The following is a 20250-nucleotide window of genomic DNA, read 5'->3' as shown; positions in this document are numbered from 1 at the left end:
GGTTAATATAAATACAATTATTAGTCACGTGAACAAGGTAAGAAGGCGACATTTATCGCGTCTTCAAACGCATCAAAGACAACCAGGGTTTCAAGAACATCTCAGCCCAGCTGGAAAAGTGTGTGTTCAAAAAAGACTAAGTGTGGCGAGGTTTTAAAATGATTTCTGATACATGCAAGCGGTCATCTAATGACAACCGAGCTTTCGGGGCTGGTCAGCCCTGCAAATTCAGCCCAAAAGACTGTGTTTAATGAAATCCAAATGACATCATTTCTGCTGGTTCTTGTGTCAAGTTACTGTAATCACAGAGACGGCAAAGAGTTCACCTTTATTTCAAGAAAAATTAGAACTCTCCGTTCGGCTCCAGGTCTATGAGAGGATCCTCATCACTGATTAATCTTTGTACTGCTCTTCCCAAATACAAATCCGTGACAGTGATGTGAGGTCATCTGTTTGATAGATGAACTGGAACAGTTCCTTTTAGGAAATTAATTCTGCACACACTAACAAAACCACTGAAAAATGACCCAAAGCAGACAGGTGCTTACAAAGTGGCTTAGTCAAAGCCCAGATTTTATTTGCCTTCATCTGTAGGCACAGTTTTAAGGACAAGCATGTGTTTCCTTGTCCAGACAAAAAGGAAAAGGCAACAAGTTCTTACTTTTATCCCAAGATTATTTACATTGAGCAAATCTGTAGTGTCTGACATATAACCACACACTTTAAAACACATAATGGATAATACATGTAACATATATAAGCTTCTACTTGTCAGGGTTGCTTGAGTATCAGCAGCTTTTTATTTGACCAAACAGACGCCTGACAGGATGTTAAAGCTAATTTGAACCTGATCTCTTCCACAGAGTTTTCAGTGGGTTATCTTGTGGTGAACTGTTGTATTTGAGATGTACTCTGACACGGTGCTAACTGTGTATGGGCTCAATTCAATTCCAATAATAGAATCACAATAGATCTTCGTAGCCACCTTTTTTGCTCCAACACTGCATAGGTCTATGACAGTCATATAGCAGAAATTAAAAAAAAAAAAAATTAGTTACTTTGAAACTTACTTTAAGTCATTATTTGATGGGTTTTTAACTTTATTAAAAAAGCAAAAGAAGGAAGTAGCTTTGGTGCAGAAAAGCTGCGTGAGTTGAAAGTAGAACACTTCATTCTTTGGAATGCTCTGGCATTTATATAGCATTAATCTGAGTGATCAAAGTTTTTTACACTCCGTTTATCTTTCTCATCATGTCTGATTCAAACTTGACTGTTTGCAACACTTTTGGATCATTTGTTGTCATTTTTATCTAATTACATACTTCTTTTTTAAAATTATAAAGTTGAAACAAGCACTTTAATTGCTCACCAAGAGTACAAAAGTGGTTTATAAATTCCAGTCTATTTAACTTAATCAAACCATTAAAAATGCCCTCACACAGTCAGAGGTGGGCTAGAACAGGCAACAGCATTCAGTTATGTCTGTTTATTGTTGATTTCAACATCATCATCCTGACATCTGGTATACTACAAATGCACAAAATCTATGAAAGAGTCCATCCACAGACCTGGATGAACAAGCTGCCTGGCAGCAAAGTCCTCAATCTGACTTCTGCTAATCAGTGACATGGTCACGTGTTACCGTCACCATTTGACTTTCCGTGTCCATATTTGGCACATTTCAGTTCAGTGTTGTTGTCTCCGTCACAGCTGTACCCACACAGTAAAGGCTTCTATGGTAACTAAAACAGGATCATGTGCGAGTGACCAACAAGGCTGCTGCTCCACTGTGATACTGCAACAGATGATGTAGTGCCAAGTCTCTATAACAGGACCTCAGAGTCCATTCAGTCAAAAAGTAACAAGTTGATTTCACCATGTGCGACGAGAATGACACCGCTATTGCTGCTGGGTAATAAATAGGTACCGAGTTGTCAAGTGCCATCAATCTTGGTCAGGTGCTATAGTTGAAAACAGGCTAAGACTCATTCTGTGGAAAGACGATGGGGTAGATTTGACTGTAGTGATCCACAAAGTGGACCTCCAAGCCCTGAGTGATGTAGTCTGGCAGGTCCGAGAAATCTTTCTTGTTCTCAACTGGAAGGATGATACAGGTCACACCAGCACGACGAGCCTGACAGAGGAGCAAACGAGCAAAGTTAACTCAAAGTGATTCCAAATGATTTCTCTGAAAGTAATCATAATTTTTTGTTCACATGACAGACAGCTAACACACACACACACACACACACACACACACACACACACGCTTCTGGTGACTTGCCACTATTGTCCTGGGCTAGTGTAAGCTACATTTCAACACTTATTCAACACAAATAATTGTGTTATTCTGTTAAATGGACACACTTTATTACAGACTGGCAGAATGGATAACACTTGTTGCTCAGCTGTTTCATTATAGCAATAGCTACTCTTTAAACAGCTAACATTAATATGTGTGCTGGCCATGTTAACATTTATGATACCTCTTCAGAGTTGCTGAAATGGGAGCTGTACTGACCTCAAAATCCTTCATGAAGCTGTTTTGTGAGCATCAATTACTTTAGCTGTTAGTTAATGAACGATATCCATGTTAAAGAAATGAGCAAAGAATATTTGTTGTACATACAGCAATAGTTTTCTCTTTGATCCCTCCAACTGGTAGTATTTTGCCCATCAGAGACACCTCACCAGTCATGGCTACATTCTGACGCACGGGCTTGTTGATTGCCAGGGACAAGAGTGCCGTGACAATAGTGCAACCAGCGCTTGGTCCATCTTTTGGAGTTGCTCCCTAGAAACAAGTGAAAATAGACAGGAATGAGCACTGCCAGCCACAGTTCAGTTCTACCATTATCGCAAGAAGCATCAACAGGATATTTCTGGTTCATGCATTCATTACATTATTATTGTAGGCTGTAGGCTAAAAAGTCCCTTATAAGCTTTTATCTTTCTTGCTGCAGCAAGACACTAACAGAAGTTAGAACTAATTAATTAGTTGCTTTATATTATTAGTTTATTTTAAATAATCAGGCCCCATCTTATCTTAATGACCTCATAGTACCATATCACCCCATTAGAGCACTTTACTCTCAGACTGCAGGCTTACTTGTTGTTCCTACTTTGTATTTAAAAGTAGAATTGGAGGCAGAGCCTTCAGCTTCAGCCCCCTCAAATAGAATAGAATAGAATAGCCCTTTATTGTCATCGTACATGTACAACGAAATTATGGGTGCTGCATGCCAACTGTGTGGGAATAAAATATAAATGGTAGGAGAAAGCAGGAGAAATGTATACAAACAATAGATGACCACAAATTGGAGAATATGTGCTTGGAAGCAGTGGAAAAAGACTTAGTCTGAGTATAGAGTCTGTGTGTGAGTGACCTTAGTGATGAAGGTTACTCAGACCATGATCAGATTGGTGAGGTGGGTGGGAAGGAGTGGAGTGTAGGGTGGGCAGTGTTTGTTAACAGTCCGAATGGCCCAGGGGAAGAAGTTGTTTGTGAGTCTGGAGGTCGCCTGTGCACCTGTTCTCTCTTCTGTGTAACCAGCTCCCAGGAGACAGACACCATCTCTACTTTTAAGATTAGGCTTCAAACTTTCCTTTTTGCTAAAGCATATAGTTAGGGCTGGATTAGGTGACGCTGAATCCTGCAATAGGTGTAGGCTGCTGGTGGATTCTCATGATGTAGTCAGTCAGTCTAACCTAATTGGTTGTGGCAGACGGCCTCCCCCTCTGAGCCTGGCTCTGCTCAAGGTTTCTTCCTATTAAAAGGGTTTTTTTTCCTCCCACTGTCATCAAAATACTTGGTCATACAGCACCACCTTATTGTTGGGGTTTTCTCTGCAGTGTTGTAGGGTCTTTACCTTACAATATAAAACCCCTTGAGACAACTGTTGTGATTTGGCGCTTTATAAAATTTAAAATAAAATGGAACTGAAATGAAATAAATGGTAACCTCAGGGACGTGCAGATGCAGGTGGGAGTTGACGAGGAAGTGATTCTCCGGTTCCTGAGTCATAAGGAATGCTCTGGCGAAGGTTGAAGCGATCTTCGCACTTTCCTTCATAACATCACCCAGCTGACCTGCAGAAGAGCCACATCTTTAGTATCAGTTTACCTGTATTTGTTAAGGATCATGTTTTTAAAACCTCTGAAATGGTTTGAAGACTTCCTGACTCTGTTTCTCCTATGACCAATACACAAAGCTCAGATTACGTTTGTAAAGGACTAACTGAGCGAACAATGTTTTTTCCCTACACCCACACACTGTTTTCAATGCGGTGGCGCAAGATGGGAAACTCCTGACAGACCTGTGACCTCCAATGAGCCCTCTCCTTTAGAGTCCGCTCCTCCTGGAGGCCGGCGGAGTGAAGTCTCGATGAACAGCGTCGATCCTCCTGCACAGGAGATAAATGCACACTCAGTACAGGTAACTTTTGCTGGTGCTGTGTGTGCGTGTCTCTCTTTCTCACCCAGTGCGGTCCAAGCCAGCCCCATAACCACTCCCGGTGGAGTGACATCGTACATCCGATCAACTGTGAAAATAGGTTTACCCACAAACTCCTGCAGGTTTTTAGGAGTGACCATCACTCCGGTTTGTTCACCATTCACAATACAGAACGCCACCTTACGGAAAACCTGTGGGCAATAAACGAAGAACAATAAGGAGATAAATAATAGATAAAAAATCGGATGACACAGGAAAAAAAACCTAATTTTTGGCACAACTGCTATTAAAATGAAAAAGGATATTTTTGTCACAAAGAACCAGCAACTACATACACACATTATATTCATACCACTACTCCCAGCAAAGAAGTCTAGCTTCTGTTACAAGCAGAATGTTGTTTTCTGAGTGCACTTTTACAATATTTTACCTTTTCAACTTGTTTCTGCAGGTTCCTGACTCCAGACTCCCTACAGTACTGCTTGATGAGCAGACTGAGAGCATCAGATGAGATTGAAGCCTTCTCCTCTGTCAGACCACAGAGTGAGCGCAGCTGTGGCACCAAGTAACGCTACACACAGAAATGAAAAAACAAACAAAAAAAAAACTCTGAGGTTGAGCCAAAAGAAAAGAAAAGGCTAATATGCAATGCCCGCCCATCCATCCATCTCATCCACTTATTAAAGGACGTGTCCACTACCCGCAGGAGGTGCTGTAGGGGTCGGGTGCACTGTCTATGCTGGGCGGCGGCCAAGGGCAGAAACCTTGTGTCAAAATCATTATTTCAATTTTACAATACATGGGATGCAAAGCCCAAATATTGCGATTTCCCCTAAATATTAAACTACACTGGGCTAGCTCTTTAATTAATTCTGAGTGATCATATTTACCCTAAACATTTCTATTCTGATGGTAATTAAAATAGTTAAATTAAATCAAACTGAACTGAAGTGACTGGCCCTTCTACTGGGAGCAAGAGCTTGTGGAATGGTTTAATGAAGATTAAAAGTTCACATCATATTCTGTCACCTTCGCCGTTATTACACCACCACAAGGAAAACACCCACTGTGGTAATATATTTAAAGAAACTGTGTTCATCCCTTAACAGAGCTTTACAGACATTGTAACGTGTAAGCCGCATTTGCAGATTTTACCTCAGCAATAGCCAGTTTCTCCTGAGCCACATATCCAGAAACGTTGATCATCTCCATTCTATCCCTGAGTGGCTCCGGGATGGTGTCTATCACATTGGCTGTGCAAATGAACAAAACCTTTACAGGAGGAGAGACGGTGCACATTAAAACCACATATTATGAGGAGCTGTGGAGCACTCGTTACACAGTACCTACCTTTGACAAATCTACAGGAACATCCAGGTAGTGATCAAGAAAGTTGGCATTCTGCTCAGGGTCCAGGAGCTCCAGCAGAGCAGAGGATGGATCGCCCTGGTAACCACGACCCATCTTATCAACCTGGTAATGACACGGTATGAACATCATCACATCATTTTATCACCAGTTATATAACTATTGATGAAACTTGGAAACCAACAACTCCATGCCAACCGGTTAGATCACAAAAATCAGCGCACAAGGTTCACTTGCAGACCTGGCCTGACAGTTTTGTTTTCATTTGACATGTTTCAAATGAAAATAATCATTTGAAACATGCTGTATAACCAGATATTTGGATGGCAAGAGGAATTTGAAATAAATTTTGACCAGGATATGTCCTATGTGCATATTAAATATTTTCTAAATATGTAGGACTGCTTTCTGTCTTTGGTGTAATATTGATATAATTAGCCAAATATTGTTTTAGAACAGTGCTGAAAAACTAGTTAATCCCTTTTTACTTAATAGGATGTAATAATTAAATAATTTATCATTATCAGGTTGCTCTAAAATCTCCTTGAAAAGCCTTTGGCTGAGCCAGAACAAAGACGCACTGTTGCCTCACAGCAAGAAGGTCGGGGTTTGAACGCATCATCTGGGCAGGACACTTCTATGTGCATTATCCTAATGTCTGCGTGGGTTAAATACAGTCAGTTTTATTTCTATAGCACCAAATCACAACAACTGTTGCCTCAAGGCACTTTACATTATAAGGTAAAAAGGCTAGTTTAATACCGAAAAAAGAGAGAAAAGCCCAACAATCAGATGACCTCCTATGAGAGATAAAGCACTTTATGATTGCACTATGAAACACCTGTCTAAAGTTACGTTAATTAAATGGGCTACACAGATAAACAATACTATCCCCCAACGTGTGTTGTAGCAGGAACAGGACGTGATACTGTATCAGCTCAGCAAAGTAAAAAAAAGTAAAAAATATGACAGAAATCCAGAGCAGTATGAAGCCTGAGCTTCTACTTTACCCAGCCTGTAAACTATCACACTGCTGTTTTACTTACTGATGGTCCCTGAACAGGATTTCAGCTGCAGAGATCTCTCAAACTGCTGTCAGCAAAACAACTCAGTGGCTTTAAATTAATTTGACAGTTTCTCCTTTTACTGACTGGGCACTTTTTGATATAGAGTGCATGATTTTAGTACTGCCATGAACAATATACTACAGAACGTTATAGTGACAGCCAGGATTTAACTCGAATAAAGATGTCATTCATTGCCAGATTATATCAAGCAAAAATATCTGTTTATCAAAGTGAAGCTAAAATATCGTATCAGCACAAAAATCGCACATGAACAGATGGCCTTCATATTAATGTTGCTTTGGTTACGTTATGCTGAAATCAACAGACAACTACAAGAGCATCATCACAACACTCACCTCATCTATCAGCACCAGAGGATTTTCCGTTTTGGTTTTCTTCAGACACTGAATTATCTTTCCCGGCATTGCTCCAACATATGTCCGTCTAGATACACACACATGCAATTTTTACAGTGAGTGATTTTTATCATCTTCCTCAAAATGAAAGTTGAATTGTTGCCATTTGGACACAGAGGACAAGATCGGGACACACTGTGGATGTTTCCATTAATCCATAATTACAGAAGGTCTTAAACTGGTTCAGAGACGCACAGAGAGGCAACCTGAAAGTGGCATCCAGCCAAATCTAATTCAGGGAAGATTTCACTTTTCCTTTATAAAGTCAAGCAGCCAATTAAGTTATTACTCTACCATTCGTACCTGTTCATCAGTGCCATCCCTCATGTCAGCAGGAAAGCAGAGAATGTACAATTCAAAACGTTTTGCTCTAAAACACTTGTGGAGTTTAGGTAAACAGTACTTTAGGTTACTAGCAAAGCGCCGCCCTATCATTTTTCATTCCATAGTTAGTAGTGACATTAAAAATCCCACCATGATTACAAATTTTAGTGAAGAATACACTAATACTGGCCAATTAAAATAACTAAACGACTCAATCCACAGCACTCCAAGTTTTTTTGTGGCTTGGATGTGTGCACAGTTGCCTTTTTTGATCTTGATTTGCATCCCATCATAGTCCATCACATTTAATTCTACCATTATCTGCCCTTGTGCAGGATGCCACCTTCTCTGCACATGACACTGACAATGTAATCCAGGATAAGGTCTCTCAGAAATAACAGTAGCACAGATCATACCTGTGCCCCTTGATCTCAGCCACATCTGTCATGCCTCCCACGCTGAACCTGAAGTATTCTCTGTTGAGAGCTCTGGCTATCGAGCGGGCGATGGAGGTCTTTCCTACACCCGGAGGACCGTAAAAACACAAGATCTTCCCCTGCGTGGTGCCACGAAGCTGGCTCACTGCTATAAATTCCTGTAAAAAGAAAGATGTTCATTTCTATAAAAAAGGATCCACTGTTCTGTGGGTGTGGATATATCTGATGTATCAAATACAGAGTATTAGAGTGTGTGTGCGTACCAGTATGCGTTTCTTAACATCATCCATTCCATAATGGTCTTCTTCCAGGACTTCTTTCGCTCTGTCCAGTAACAAGTTCTCTTCACTGTTGGTACCCCAGGGCATGCTGGTCAGCCAGTCTAGATAGTTACGGGTTACACTGAAACAAACAGTAGATTCCTGATTACTGCAAATAGTCAATAAAACAAGCAGATGGACAGCCAATGTTAAAACAGATGGAGCTTTGCTACACGGAGACGTAGTTAGGAGCAGCATATGAATAAAACGTTTGACAACATTAAGCCCATTAAGTTATTTTTAACAGATGCTGTATGCAGCTAAACTTTAAAACATTGTAATACCTAAAATGGAAATAAACAGTTCATTCTGAAAGACCTGTGGTTTTTCTCTTTTGAATATTTATTGTTTCTTATCTAATTACTCAATTGATCGATGGAATAATCGAGAGATTACTCAATTACTAAAATAATCAATAGCTGCTGCCCTAACTGAGATTTCCTTTCTCATAAATGTTCTAATTTCTTTATTTTGTTCCTCTTCATCTTCTCTCCTTTGTCTCTCTTTACGTAAGCTCATCGTACTGTCTCGACTCATTTACTTCATTTAAACTCAAAGAGAAAGAGGACCAAGGAGAAAGGAGGCTGCCAGGGGAGCTGTGACTGGAGACACACAGGCGTTCGCTTCGTGACGTCTTTTATACACCAGTAATGTATAAGAGTGGTGTGACACACAGCTGGAGTGCACGAAATATGGTGGGAGCAGAACTACATCAAATAAAATGCAAAACACATCACATCTACCTGATGTTTCTATAAAACTGCAGCTAAGGGCAAAGATGCCTCATTTTGTTAGAAAATGGAGCGATAAAAGGAAGTGAGGGTGCGCGAACCAAGTCTCCAAGGTAACATGTTAGCCAGGAGACTGTTTTAGTGATTGGGTTCATTAGATACTGCATAAGTGCAAATACCAATGCAATCACACACACGCACCAAGGAGCAAAGAGGGGTTCAGATAACACGTGTTAAAGTATCCTTAGCCAAACTCTGCTTCCTCTTCCTCTGTTCTATTGTCCAATAGCATAACTACATAAACTACATTTCCCTCTATTCTGTTTAGTAGTTTTCAAGTTGACTCCTGTTTTGTTTTTAGTGTAAACTGGTATTGTGGTTCAAAGGTCTTTGAAGACTAAAACAAGACGACTAACTTGAACTCTGATGAATGGTTGTCCAGAAGACCCAGCTTGTTGAGTTCTTCGTTGATCACATCCATTATATGCTGAGGGACCGTCCTGTCTTTGAGTCTTTCACGAAACTTCTCCTCAATAGCATCTTTGTCCTCCTTTTCCAGACCCAGCTCCTAAAGACAAAAAACACAGAATATTTTATGAGCCACATCTTCACACACCTGCTGCATCCACGGCGCATGCTCCTACTGTACTCTGAGTGCAGCTCACATTTTCTTTGCCTATGATAAAGATAAAATTATGCATTTGAATCTGAAATTGTGTATGCACCTGCCAAGAGAACAATACCAAAAGCATACAAATGGAAAATATGGTTCAAAGTACACCAGACAGGTGATTTGATGTAGTATGCAGTCATTTAAGCCCCTTTTCCATTAGTACCTACTCACATCCACTCAGCACAGTTTTCAATTACGTCATGCTGTAGTACCTGGTACCAGGTACTTTTTTAGTACCTGCTCGCCCGGGGTTCCAAGCAATACGAGCAGGTGCTAAAATGTGACGTCAGACGACTACATACCACTACATGGCTGATCATTTGATGAATTCCCGAAAATCAAATCTGCCATTTTTGAAACCTGAAAACAAGAAATGGCTACAAAAACATCGCTGTGATCCCAGAGAATTACAAAATGCCACAGACCGAGCTGCAGGTATATTCTTGCCTCAACATCCACCTTTGTTGTAGCATTCGTGTCGCATACTAATTACCTCTCGGGACGCCCTGACGACATGCGTGTCAGATAGCACTGTTTGTAAAAGAAAACCGGTCGATCTAAGTTGAATCGTGGCGAGTCGATCGGAGTAGGTACTAACGGAAAAGGTGCTTTAGGTGTCAGCTGTGCCGGATTGAGACTATTGGCTTGTAAGACGTGTCTTAACAGTATGCTGACAGCTGACTGCTGCAAGTCCCCAGAGTTTTTGAGAGCCCAAGTGTTTCTCCTGAATGACTTTGGGTCTGTCAGGCAAAGGGAAGACAGAGGTGGTCTGTCACAGATCAGTCTGGTGTACCTTCTTAATGATCTTGAGCTGCTCCTGCAGCAGGTACTTCCTATGGGTCTGTTTGATCTTCTCTTCCACCTGAGAACATAGAAGAGACACGGATGAATGGCCAAGGGTAACAACCTAAGCAGTAGTTATTTAATACTTCAACATTATGATGACATCTGACCTCACGACCCAAGCGCTGCTGTAGCTTACTCAGCTCGTACTCCTTCTTGAGTAAAGACAGAGCCTTGTAGAGACGTTTCGGGATCTGCATGGACACAGAAACAGGACTCAATGAACTGCACACAGAACTTTTAATGAACAGAACTCTGCTACACTGATTTCATGAATTAGAACAGCAGAGTTGGAGATGACAATAAGATTCTGTAGTAATCTCTCAGTAACAAAAAACAAAACAAAACAAAAAACGATGCTTTCTTGATTTATTATTATTTTGTATGAGAAAAGCGTTTCTTAATAAGTCTGTACACACGCATAAACGAGGGTATTAGAATCAAATAAAGACACTGCACTCAAGAGTTGAAAATCAACTGGACACTATTAGTGTATCAAAAAACAAGTTTTAGGATAAGAAAAGGAGTCACGAGTTAGCAAGTCACTGCTTGCTCTGGAAAATGCTCACACACTGAGTGTCATAAAGGTCTATAAGCAGGCAGACTGCTCACATTAGTCTCCTCCAGGACGTCTTGTAGTTCATGCGATTCAGCTCCCGTCAGAGCTGCTCCCATATCGCTGAGATAGATGGGGTTATCAACCACACGCTGACCAGCCTGCATCATCTGAAGGACCGACTCTCTGGTTCACACACAAACAAGCACATTTCAGAAAACTTCCCTTTCATCAATACTACAGTTGGATTTTGTTTTCATCCCGACAGCCTGGTACTAATATAAACATCTGACTTTAAAGTGTTTTCATTGGCAAATTAGAAAACAGCCTAATTCAGCATCAGCTGAAAAGGTGCACCGAGCACAGATTGCCTGGAAATTGCTTTAAGATGTTGAGTGCAGAACACCCTTACTAGGTTTATAGAATGGAAACCTGAAACTACAAGCAGTATAAAGTAAAAAAGTAAAGTAAAATGAAAGTTTACAGATTGCATATGATAAAACTGAAATGGTAGAACTGACCTGTAGAGGGGGTTAAGTGCAATGATGTCTCTGATGGTCTTTACTATCTCTGCTGTCAGCGCCTGTAGAACGCATGACATTACAGACGTGTGTGTTAAAGAATGACAAACAGTTTAATTTTTTTTTTTTTTTTTAAAAATCACTTGATTGAAGATGATGTCATGACGCGCTACTTTGATGCGTTTTCTGTACCTTGACCTCCTCGGTGACGGTGAACTGTTCATGCTGAACATTGTCCACTTCGACCATCAGGATGTTGGAGGAGGGTAAAGGTTGAAGCTCTGGACTCAGGTCTGCCTCTGATATCTGAATAGACCAAAAATAATTACTATCAATGTGGAAAGGACTGTAAACTATAAATATTACTATACCCATCACTAATGACACATTATCAAAAACCAAGATGCACAGCATCACAGAGGGAGGTCTGGGCCTCTTTGCTTAGGCTGCTGCCCCCGCGACCCGGCCCCGGATAAAGCGGATGAAGATGGATGGATGGATGGAAGGAAGATGCACAGCATGGTGGACACTGACTGAGCCAAATAGTTTAAAACCATCCTTAAAAAATGTAGGTCATGTTGAAAGCTTACACACTTCTATAAAGGGAACTTTTATATATTTTTTTATCTACTTAAGCTGTCAATATAGCCTCCGCTGTGGTTGCTTCATGCACCGCCGCATCATCATCACACAGATGCAGTGATTTATACCCCCAGTTAAGAAGCAAGAAGTCGCTGCAGTATTCTGTTAAACAATAGGTGTCGCCACTCAGACAAAACTGTCTAGCAGGACAAGCACAGAGATGAGTCCACTGTCAGAGGCCATAAGAAGATCATTTGTAACTTCACTAAAGCTGTTTCTGTGCTGAGCTCTGAAACCTGACTGAAACTCTTCAAATAAGCCATTCCTCTGCAGATGATCTGTTAGCTGTTCGGCAACTACTCTTTCAAGGATTTTTGAGATAAAAGGAAGATTGGAGATTGGCCTATAATTGGCTAAGACTGCTGGGTCAAGACATGGCTTTTTAAGTCAAGGTTTAACTACTGCCACCTTGAAGGCCTGTGGTACATAGCCGATTGTTAGAGATAGGTTGATCATATTTAAGATTGAAGCATTAATTAATGGCAGGACTTCTTTGAGCAGTTTTGTAGGAATGGGGTCGAAAAGACACGATGGTTTGGAGGAAGTAATTAGTTAACTCAGAAAGAAGATCAATTGGAGAAAAAGAGTCTAAATACATACCAGTGGTACGGAAAGCAACTGTACATAATGTTATGTCTGTGAGATGATTATTATGAGTACTTTTTTCTCTAAAGGTTAATTTTTTTGTGAAGAAGTTCATGAAGTCATTACTAGTTAACGTTAAAGGGATGTTTGGATAAAACAGCGCTCTGACTTTTTGTCAGCCTGGCCACAGTGCTGAAGAGAAACCTGGGGTTGTTCTTATTTTCTTCAATCAGCGAAGAATAGTAAGATGTTCTGGCTTTATGGAGGGCTTTCTTATAAAGCTGCAAACTATTTCCAAATGATGATCTTCTAAGTTTGTGATATGCCATTTCCTCTCCAGCTTACGAGCTACCTACTTTAAGGTGCGTGTATGAGAGGTATACCAGAGAGTCAAGTACGTCTGATTTGAGGCTCTATTGTTCACAGGAGCTACAGTATCCAGAGTCGTACGTAGTGAGGAGATAAAATTATAAACAAGATAATCAACCTCTCTTGCAGTAGTGTTCAGGTAGCTGCTCTGCTCTGTGTTGTTACAGGGCAAGATGATAACAGCAGGTGGATTATATCCTTAAACTTAGTTACAGCAGGTTCAGAAAGACATCTACTGTAATGAACTCTACTCCCCACTGCTGTGTGATCCATTATTTTAAATTGAAATGTTATTAGGAAATGATCAGACAAGAAAGGGGTTTTCAAGAAACTCTTAAAATGTTCCGTTTCTATATCATATGTTACAACAAGATCTAGAGTGTGATGAAATCATAAGCACCGATTTCAAACTGCTCCAACATCTTCCTCTGTGTATGTCTCTGAGCTTCTGTTCAGGATTAATATTAAAATGGAGCTAAACCATAACCGTACAGTTGTGTCTTCAACCCGGCTGCGATGGCCGCCGTTCAATACCCCAAGTTACAGAAATCAAGATGTGCACAACCGACCGACAGGACACAAAGATTGTGTCTCAATACGCATGGTGTGTGAAAATCGTCAAGCGACACCTACGACACAAGCAACACGGCAACGTGAAAACGCCTTACACTGTGATTATATACATTTGGGGGGAATCTGATCAAACCTGCCATGCTTTTTATAGCAGGTTTAGTGTGCTTGTGAACCCTGTGCTTAGAAACGATGCTGGTTTAGTCTATATGTGGTTACCTTGAAGTTTCCTGCAGTTAGGCATGTGCAAGGAAGCATTACTTAAACAATGCTACTGTGTTGGTTTAACCTCAGGCTCCACCGTTCCTGTTAATGACTTTTTCTTTGTACTGTTTTGCTTACACATAACTTTATGTAAAAGCACGCCCCCTTGGACCACCGTATACAGTTAATAGTGGTGCAATGGATCAAAAATCTCACAGGATCACGGTTTTAAGTCACGGATCGGATCAATTTTCGGATCAGCAAAAATAGAAAAAAAAGACAAAAATTCGACTCGCCATTTACTTATTTAATTATTTTTGCCTATTAAAAAACATTCAACTGAAGACTCATTCCACTCACTTATATAAAAACAAATTAAGGTGCAATATGGACATTATAGACCATGCTGGGCATCCTCTGCACACGGCCATAAACAACCAGAGGAGTCTGTTCAGTGACAGGTTGCTTCTCCCAAAGTCAAGGACCAGCAGACTTAAAAAGTGGAGTGGGATCGGTTCGGATTTCGGATCAACCGTGATCCGTTGCACCACTAACAGTTAATTTAAAGCCAAGAACAACTTAAGAGGAGGTCCAAAAGAAAATGAACGCTGTGGTGAAATGAATCTTTGTGTCCTTCTCTCGACTGTGTGCATAGAAGGCATATGTGATATAAGGCTCCTGTTACTCACCTTGTCCTCAAGCTGCTCTGGCAGAGAACTGAGATGGTCCTTGCGGCTGCGTTTGGTTTTGCGTCTTTGTGTAGGTTTCTGGTGGGACTCTGGCTCAGACTCCAACTCTGACACAGTTGAAGCTATTTCCTCTTCAGGCTCCACCTGCAGCTGTTTTGTGATCCGGATCCTTACAGCCCAGATGATATACAGAAGAAATAACATACATACTCATAAGTGAGAGCACTGTCTCCAGAGTTCTAATGAAACCAATCCCTATGCCCTTTAACCTAAAATTTCTCACCCACCAGTAATAGCAGTACATCTAACCTGCGGTGTCCCATGACAATCATCCTCAGCTTGTCTCCCAAGTCCTGCATCTCATGAATCTGAACAAAGGTTCCTGTGGTGTAGATGGCATCTATAGACTCCACTACATCCGACTCGTTACTGCAACAGACAGAAAGACATGTTTACTATCAAAACACCAGACAGAGAGCAGGGGCCTTTCTCAATATGCGTACTTGTGCGTACTTGCGTTCTCGTGTACTCGTGATACGTCATCAGTCGGAGACCAAGTACTGGTCCAATTCGAAGTACGCATCAAGCCAAGAACGCGAAAAAGTCCCGGATGTGTTCTCGCTCCGCCCGTTTTATCGAGCATGCATCGGTGGTGACTTGTGTGGACTTGGTACAGCTAAATATCCCAGAATGCATTTCGTCCAAAACTCAAACGCGGCAATGGCGGACGAGCGGGGCTAAAAACTTTTAAATATTACTCTTTCTGGGTCACAAAATAAACTTTTAAGTTCTTTTCAAGCGAGAATGTAGTTGTGTAAACTTCAAATATCTACTCGATTTATCAAGATATCATATATTTCCAAACGAGCTCCAACGTTTTCGGAGACGTCTGTGACCCGCCAGCTCCATAGCAGACAGCGAGGTCGAGGATTATTACAGCCGGCGAGAACAGCAGACTCCCGGCACATTGTTTTCAACCCCCCCGCAGTCTTTTCGCTACTCAGGTTAAACAAACCCCAAACCCGAGTAGCTGTCTATTGTATTGAGTGTCCACTAAAATAAAAATAAAAGCGTTCTAACATCTCACCTGCTTGTTTTTATTAAGGTATGTACACGTATGTACATATACACTATTTTTATTAATAGAGATTTCACTACTGAGGTTAAACATGATATATAAGTCACTTAGATCATTTCTAAATGTTAATGTTTGGTTTATTTCAGTGTTTTATTTGTTCCTGAGTAAACCGGTTTGGCTGTGATTAAAGTTAAGCTTCACAACATATTACTCACAGTTAAATTAAGGACCTAGTAAAAGCTCCGGACCTGTGACATCATCAAGTACGCTGGTGTTCCAATTGTACAAATCGCGAGTCCGTGCTTGCGTTCTCGGCGAGTCCGTACTCCCGTGCGTTCTCGGCGAGTACGTACTCGCCGAGAACGCGAGTACGTACTTGCTTACTTGAGAATTGAGAAAGGGCCCAGGTCTCTTAAATAGACTTGTCCAGGAAAAGGAAACAATGCTTTTATCAGGTGGATAAATTGGTCAGTCACCTAGACTGCAGAAACACAAAACAACCTGGTTGTTAAATCAAAGATAAGGCAGACGCAGAGAAACACAGACGCAAACGCTGAAGCATCTACGATGGCAGAAGCACAAACCGAAATGGTCATCACACCAAAAATAACAATCTTGCAAAGACCAAAAAATGAGCTTGAAAAAGCCAGAAGACCAAATCCTGAAAAGTCTCCTGTGGCACAAGCTCAAAATGAAATGTTGGTGAAACCAAAGAAAACAAAAAAGTAAAAAGAGAAAAGAGTGGCTGAAGAACCAAGAAGACCAATTACTTGGGCATATGCCCGGGCTCTTCTTGAAGCTCAAAACAACATAGGTGATGGAGCAAACCCGAGAAATAAAGAAATGCAAGAAAACACTGAAGCCACTTCTGAAAGGGAAAACCCTGAATCCCTCACTATCTCAAAAGCAAAGGAGGACATAAATATGGAGAGGGAGGGAAACGTGAATAACCCCAGCAGACCAAACCCTGGGCCTAATGGAGGGACTTGGCAATATCAGCCCAATCCCAGATTTAGACCCCATCAGGGCAGTGTCCAGTTTAATCCATGCTCTCAGACAGCAACTGGAAGTCTCCCAGAGCCATCAGAACCCCCTTTATTGGAAAATGGTAGCTGTTAACAAGAGGGCCTCTTATTACCAGTTTCAAGTGAACAACCTTCATGCACAAATGCAGGACAACAAGACAAATCCTGAGGAAACGATTAAAGACCTCAAAGAGCAGCTGGAGGAGGCTTCTAGTAATAAGCCCAATAGCAACAGTGAGACAGAGGCTCTCACAAATGACAGTGAAGCAATTGTCAAACTTGATGAGGTGATGGTTACCCTGCAGGAGGCTTCACACACACACTCTGTAGGCCTGACGTCCTCTAAGGAGCCTGAATTTGAGGTCCAATGTAGGAATCAACAAGAGCAGATAGAGATGCTACAGAAACAGCTCCTAGCAGCTGAAAATCAACTCAAAGAACAGGACATTAAACATTTGCTGTCAAAATAAAAGACGTGCACCAGATAAGAAGGTGCAACAGCGGAGCCACGCGATGGTTTTACTGTTAAAAACAGTCGTTTGTCTGTCCGTAGTGTGGTTATATTAAATATAAGAGAAAGAGAGAACTTTAAGAAATTCTACAGTGACCATCAAAACAATAAAAAAATATTGTCATAAACAGTTTATTTTGCGACACCCCGAAACAAACAATAGCGTAATATGATACCATAGACGTTTTCATATTGACAACATATATATCGTTATATCGAACAGCCCTACAGCAGCCTACACCTATTGCAGCATAAGTGAGATGTCCTGTGCAAAAGTCTTGAGCCAGTCCAGTCTTCTGATGTGAATAAAGTTTAAAGCAAAATTTTTAACAGCTATGGGATCCCTTTCTATTTCACCTGCAGTGCTGCATACAGTACAGGTACTGCCGCTTGGGAAACATAATTACATGGGTTAGCCATTTCCCAGAGTCTCACTGTGAGTGTTGGATAAATGGAATGCAATAGTGTTAGCAATTGCAGTATGTCTTTGTGAGCCCAATGGATCCATCAGACGGACGTTTGAGTTGGCACTGGATGATTCACTTATTAATCACTGCAATATTTTTCTTGGCCCGCATTATACTGTAGCCTGAAGTCTGATTTTGCTCTACAGCACTCTTTACATATTATTTGTCTATACCACAATGATGACGTTGTAAATCAATTAGCATTCAGTTTCCCCTCAAGGCAAAGGAGAAGTGCTGACATCTGAAAGGATGGCAATTCTATGAAAATGCTTTAAGAAAACAGCTGCTTTAGTAACTTCTTCAGTCCGACCCCTCTGCTGTGATGCAGATGTCAAACTAAAAACGCCACTCAACTAGTATTCTATAGATTAATCCATCAACTAATTGAGTATAACAATAAATTATATTTGTAAAGTACACTCAGACTGTATAACCACATGGAGCAAAAACACACCACTGAGATCTGTATTCATCTTGAGGCATGCAACAACCTGGTGATCAGTAATTCAACTGGAGAAGTGACTTCCAAACTTACACATCATCTCTCTTCATGAAGACTCCAGCATATGGCTGAGCCAGACGCACCTTCCTCCTCAGCAGTTCCATCAGTGCTTTGTTTTTAACCTGACATGAAGAGAGAAACATCACACACACTGAAATACAATAAACAGTCGTTTCCAGGGGTTGTCTGGAAAATGACCTTATCGGTTGTGAGACATTTTACTTTATTGACTAAATAAAGAAGAGAAACTAAGTCTTAATTTAAAAAAAATAAAATAAACAGCAGCAACAACAGCAAAAAACAATGTGCTATGCAACAGCATTTCTACCCACTCCTCACACTTGTGGCAGTCACATGGTGTTCTCTTCAAAATGTGTAGTTTTAAACAGACACTGAGATAATAATGGTAATGTGGCATTAAGTGAAATGAAGACACACTTCTACTTCTGAAGCACAATTTTAACAACCTTAATTAACCAGAGTTTACAGGTTATAAAACATATACACTATACATGACAGTAACTAAATGTTCCAAAGATTAGGAGCCACCACTAAAAAAAGGTTCTATCGCCTCTTCAGTATAAGACTGGACTTCCTCTGATAACCTAAGGTGTACTAAGTTTTACCGAAGATCGTTTAAATGTCAAATCACTCTCAGTTTGTTGCGTGATTGCGTCACCCTCATACCCTTCAACCAGACCAAGTAGCGGACAGAATTTGCAAGGTTACATCAGGCTCACCTCGATGATCTTGATGAAGCGGGGGAACACCGGGTTCCTGCTAACGGCAACCAGAGGCACATTGGGAAACACCTCGGGGACCATCATGGGGGTGAGAGCCGTCATCTGAACCCCGTTGTAAGGTGCTCCGCCGTCTCCCCCAGGCTCTTCTCCCCCGGAGCTTGCGCCGTCCTCGCCATCCTGTCCAGAGAAGCCCGCACCTGCCCGGTTTCCATACATCCTACACTGAAGCGTATACAGTCCACAGCTTCGGGTGAGGACACTGTCTTGGAAGTGTGAAACGGCCCCGACACGTATCCACCGGCGAGGTCTGCCGGTCAGCCTGCTGCCAGCTGTCAGTGCTGTGGTGGGGGACGTGCATGTTTTCTGTGGGGTTCCGATGTTGGTGTAGAACCGCGCTGGCTGTTGCCGGCTCAGTGGTGATGTCTCGGTCAAGCGGGAGACAACGCCGGGCCAATGTAATTTAGCAACAAAAGCCGAATTCCTGTGCAGTTGTTTAGCAGCTCCTATCATCTTGACACAGGTGGCCATGTTTATCTGGAGCCTTCTACGGCTGCACGTGACGATCCGTCTTCCGTCCAATATTGATGACGTAGTGTTGCTGACGCAACGATTCTAGAACAGTGTCAAACGTAAGGTCAACACTGTAAGGTCGGGGGCTAGAATCGACCGAGGAAAGACTGCTATCTAGTCTATCCTAAGGTTTCTGGGGGAAAAAATGATGAAGTGCATAGGTTTTTAACTTTAGGTTTTACAGATTTTGTACTGACTGAAGACTTCACCAGCTGGCATTCATACCACTCCAAAATAGTTAAATAATAGTTAAAAAATTAAATGACACACAAAAAAACTCCCGTTTTTCCACTATCTAGTACAGACATTTCTGGGAGTCTTTTGTTTTGATTTTTTTTTAAAGCAAATCACAGTTTGTTGAAAGAAAGACAGAGAGCAAGAAGAGAGAGTTTTTGTTTTTAGAGTAAAAAAAAGAACAAAAACTTTATGTTTTATAAAGACAGGTCAGTCTGGGCAATGAGCTAGTAGAACTTTGTAATTTTACACATTTTTCATGAAGAAACACTGGAGACGTACTTGTGAAACATCTTTTTCTAATACTTATAAGATATCCCAGGGATTATGTGAAGTTAAATGTGTTTACAAC

At 41.2% G+C, this 20250-nt stretch overlaps 1 protein-coding gene across 2 annotated transcripts; it reads right to left on the bottom strand.

The window, feature by feature from the left end:
- Positions 1-544: 544 nt before the first annotated feature.
- lonp1 (lon peptidase 1, mitochondrial) lies at positions 545-19681 on the bottom strand. 2 transcript variants are annotated; one of them, XM_006803580.3, is made up of 21 exons: positions 19092-19681; positions 18385-18473; positions 15078-15197; positions 14769-14937; positions 11902-12015; positions 11710-11771; positions 11245-11374; positions 10743-10826; positions 10583-10651; positions 9533-9684; positions 8329-8467; positions 8045-8223; positions 7245-7332; positions 5804-5926; positions 5609-5725; positions 4884-5024; positions 4479-4644; positions 4317-4403; positions 3962-4089; positions 2630-2794; positions 545-2134 (listed from the first exon to the last, which is right to left on the bottom strand). In XM_006803580.3, exons 1-21 carry the CDS (start codon positions 19620-19622, stop codon positions 1979-1981), a joined length of 3009 nt encoding a protein of 1002 aa, XP_006803643.2. In that variant the 5' UTR covers positions 19623-19681; the 3' UTR covers positions 545-1978. The 2 variants fall into 2 exon arrangements, with proteins under 2 accessions (XP_006803643.2, XP_035769200.2); XM_035913307.2 differs by lacking the exons at positions 545-2134; positions 2630-2794 and adding an exon at positions 2817-3246.
- Between the last annotated feature and the right edge of the window lie 569 nt (positions 19682-20250).

Source organism: Neolamprologus brichardi, chromosome 17 (assembly GCF_056152115.1).
Source record: "Neolamprologus brichardi isolate AB-2024 chromosome 17, ASM5615211v1, whole genome shotgun sequence".
Lineage (NCBI taxonomy): Eukaryota > Metazoa > Chordata > Actinopteri > Cichliformes > Cichlidae > Neolamprologus > Neolamprologus brichardi.
The sequence above is the reverse complement of the archived record's forward strand: the minus strand, read 5'-3'. Positions and strand labels throughout refer to the sequence as shown.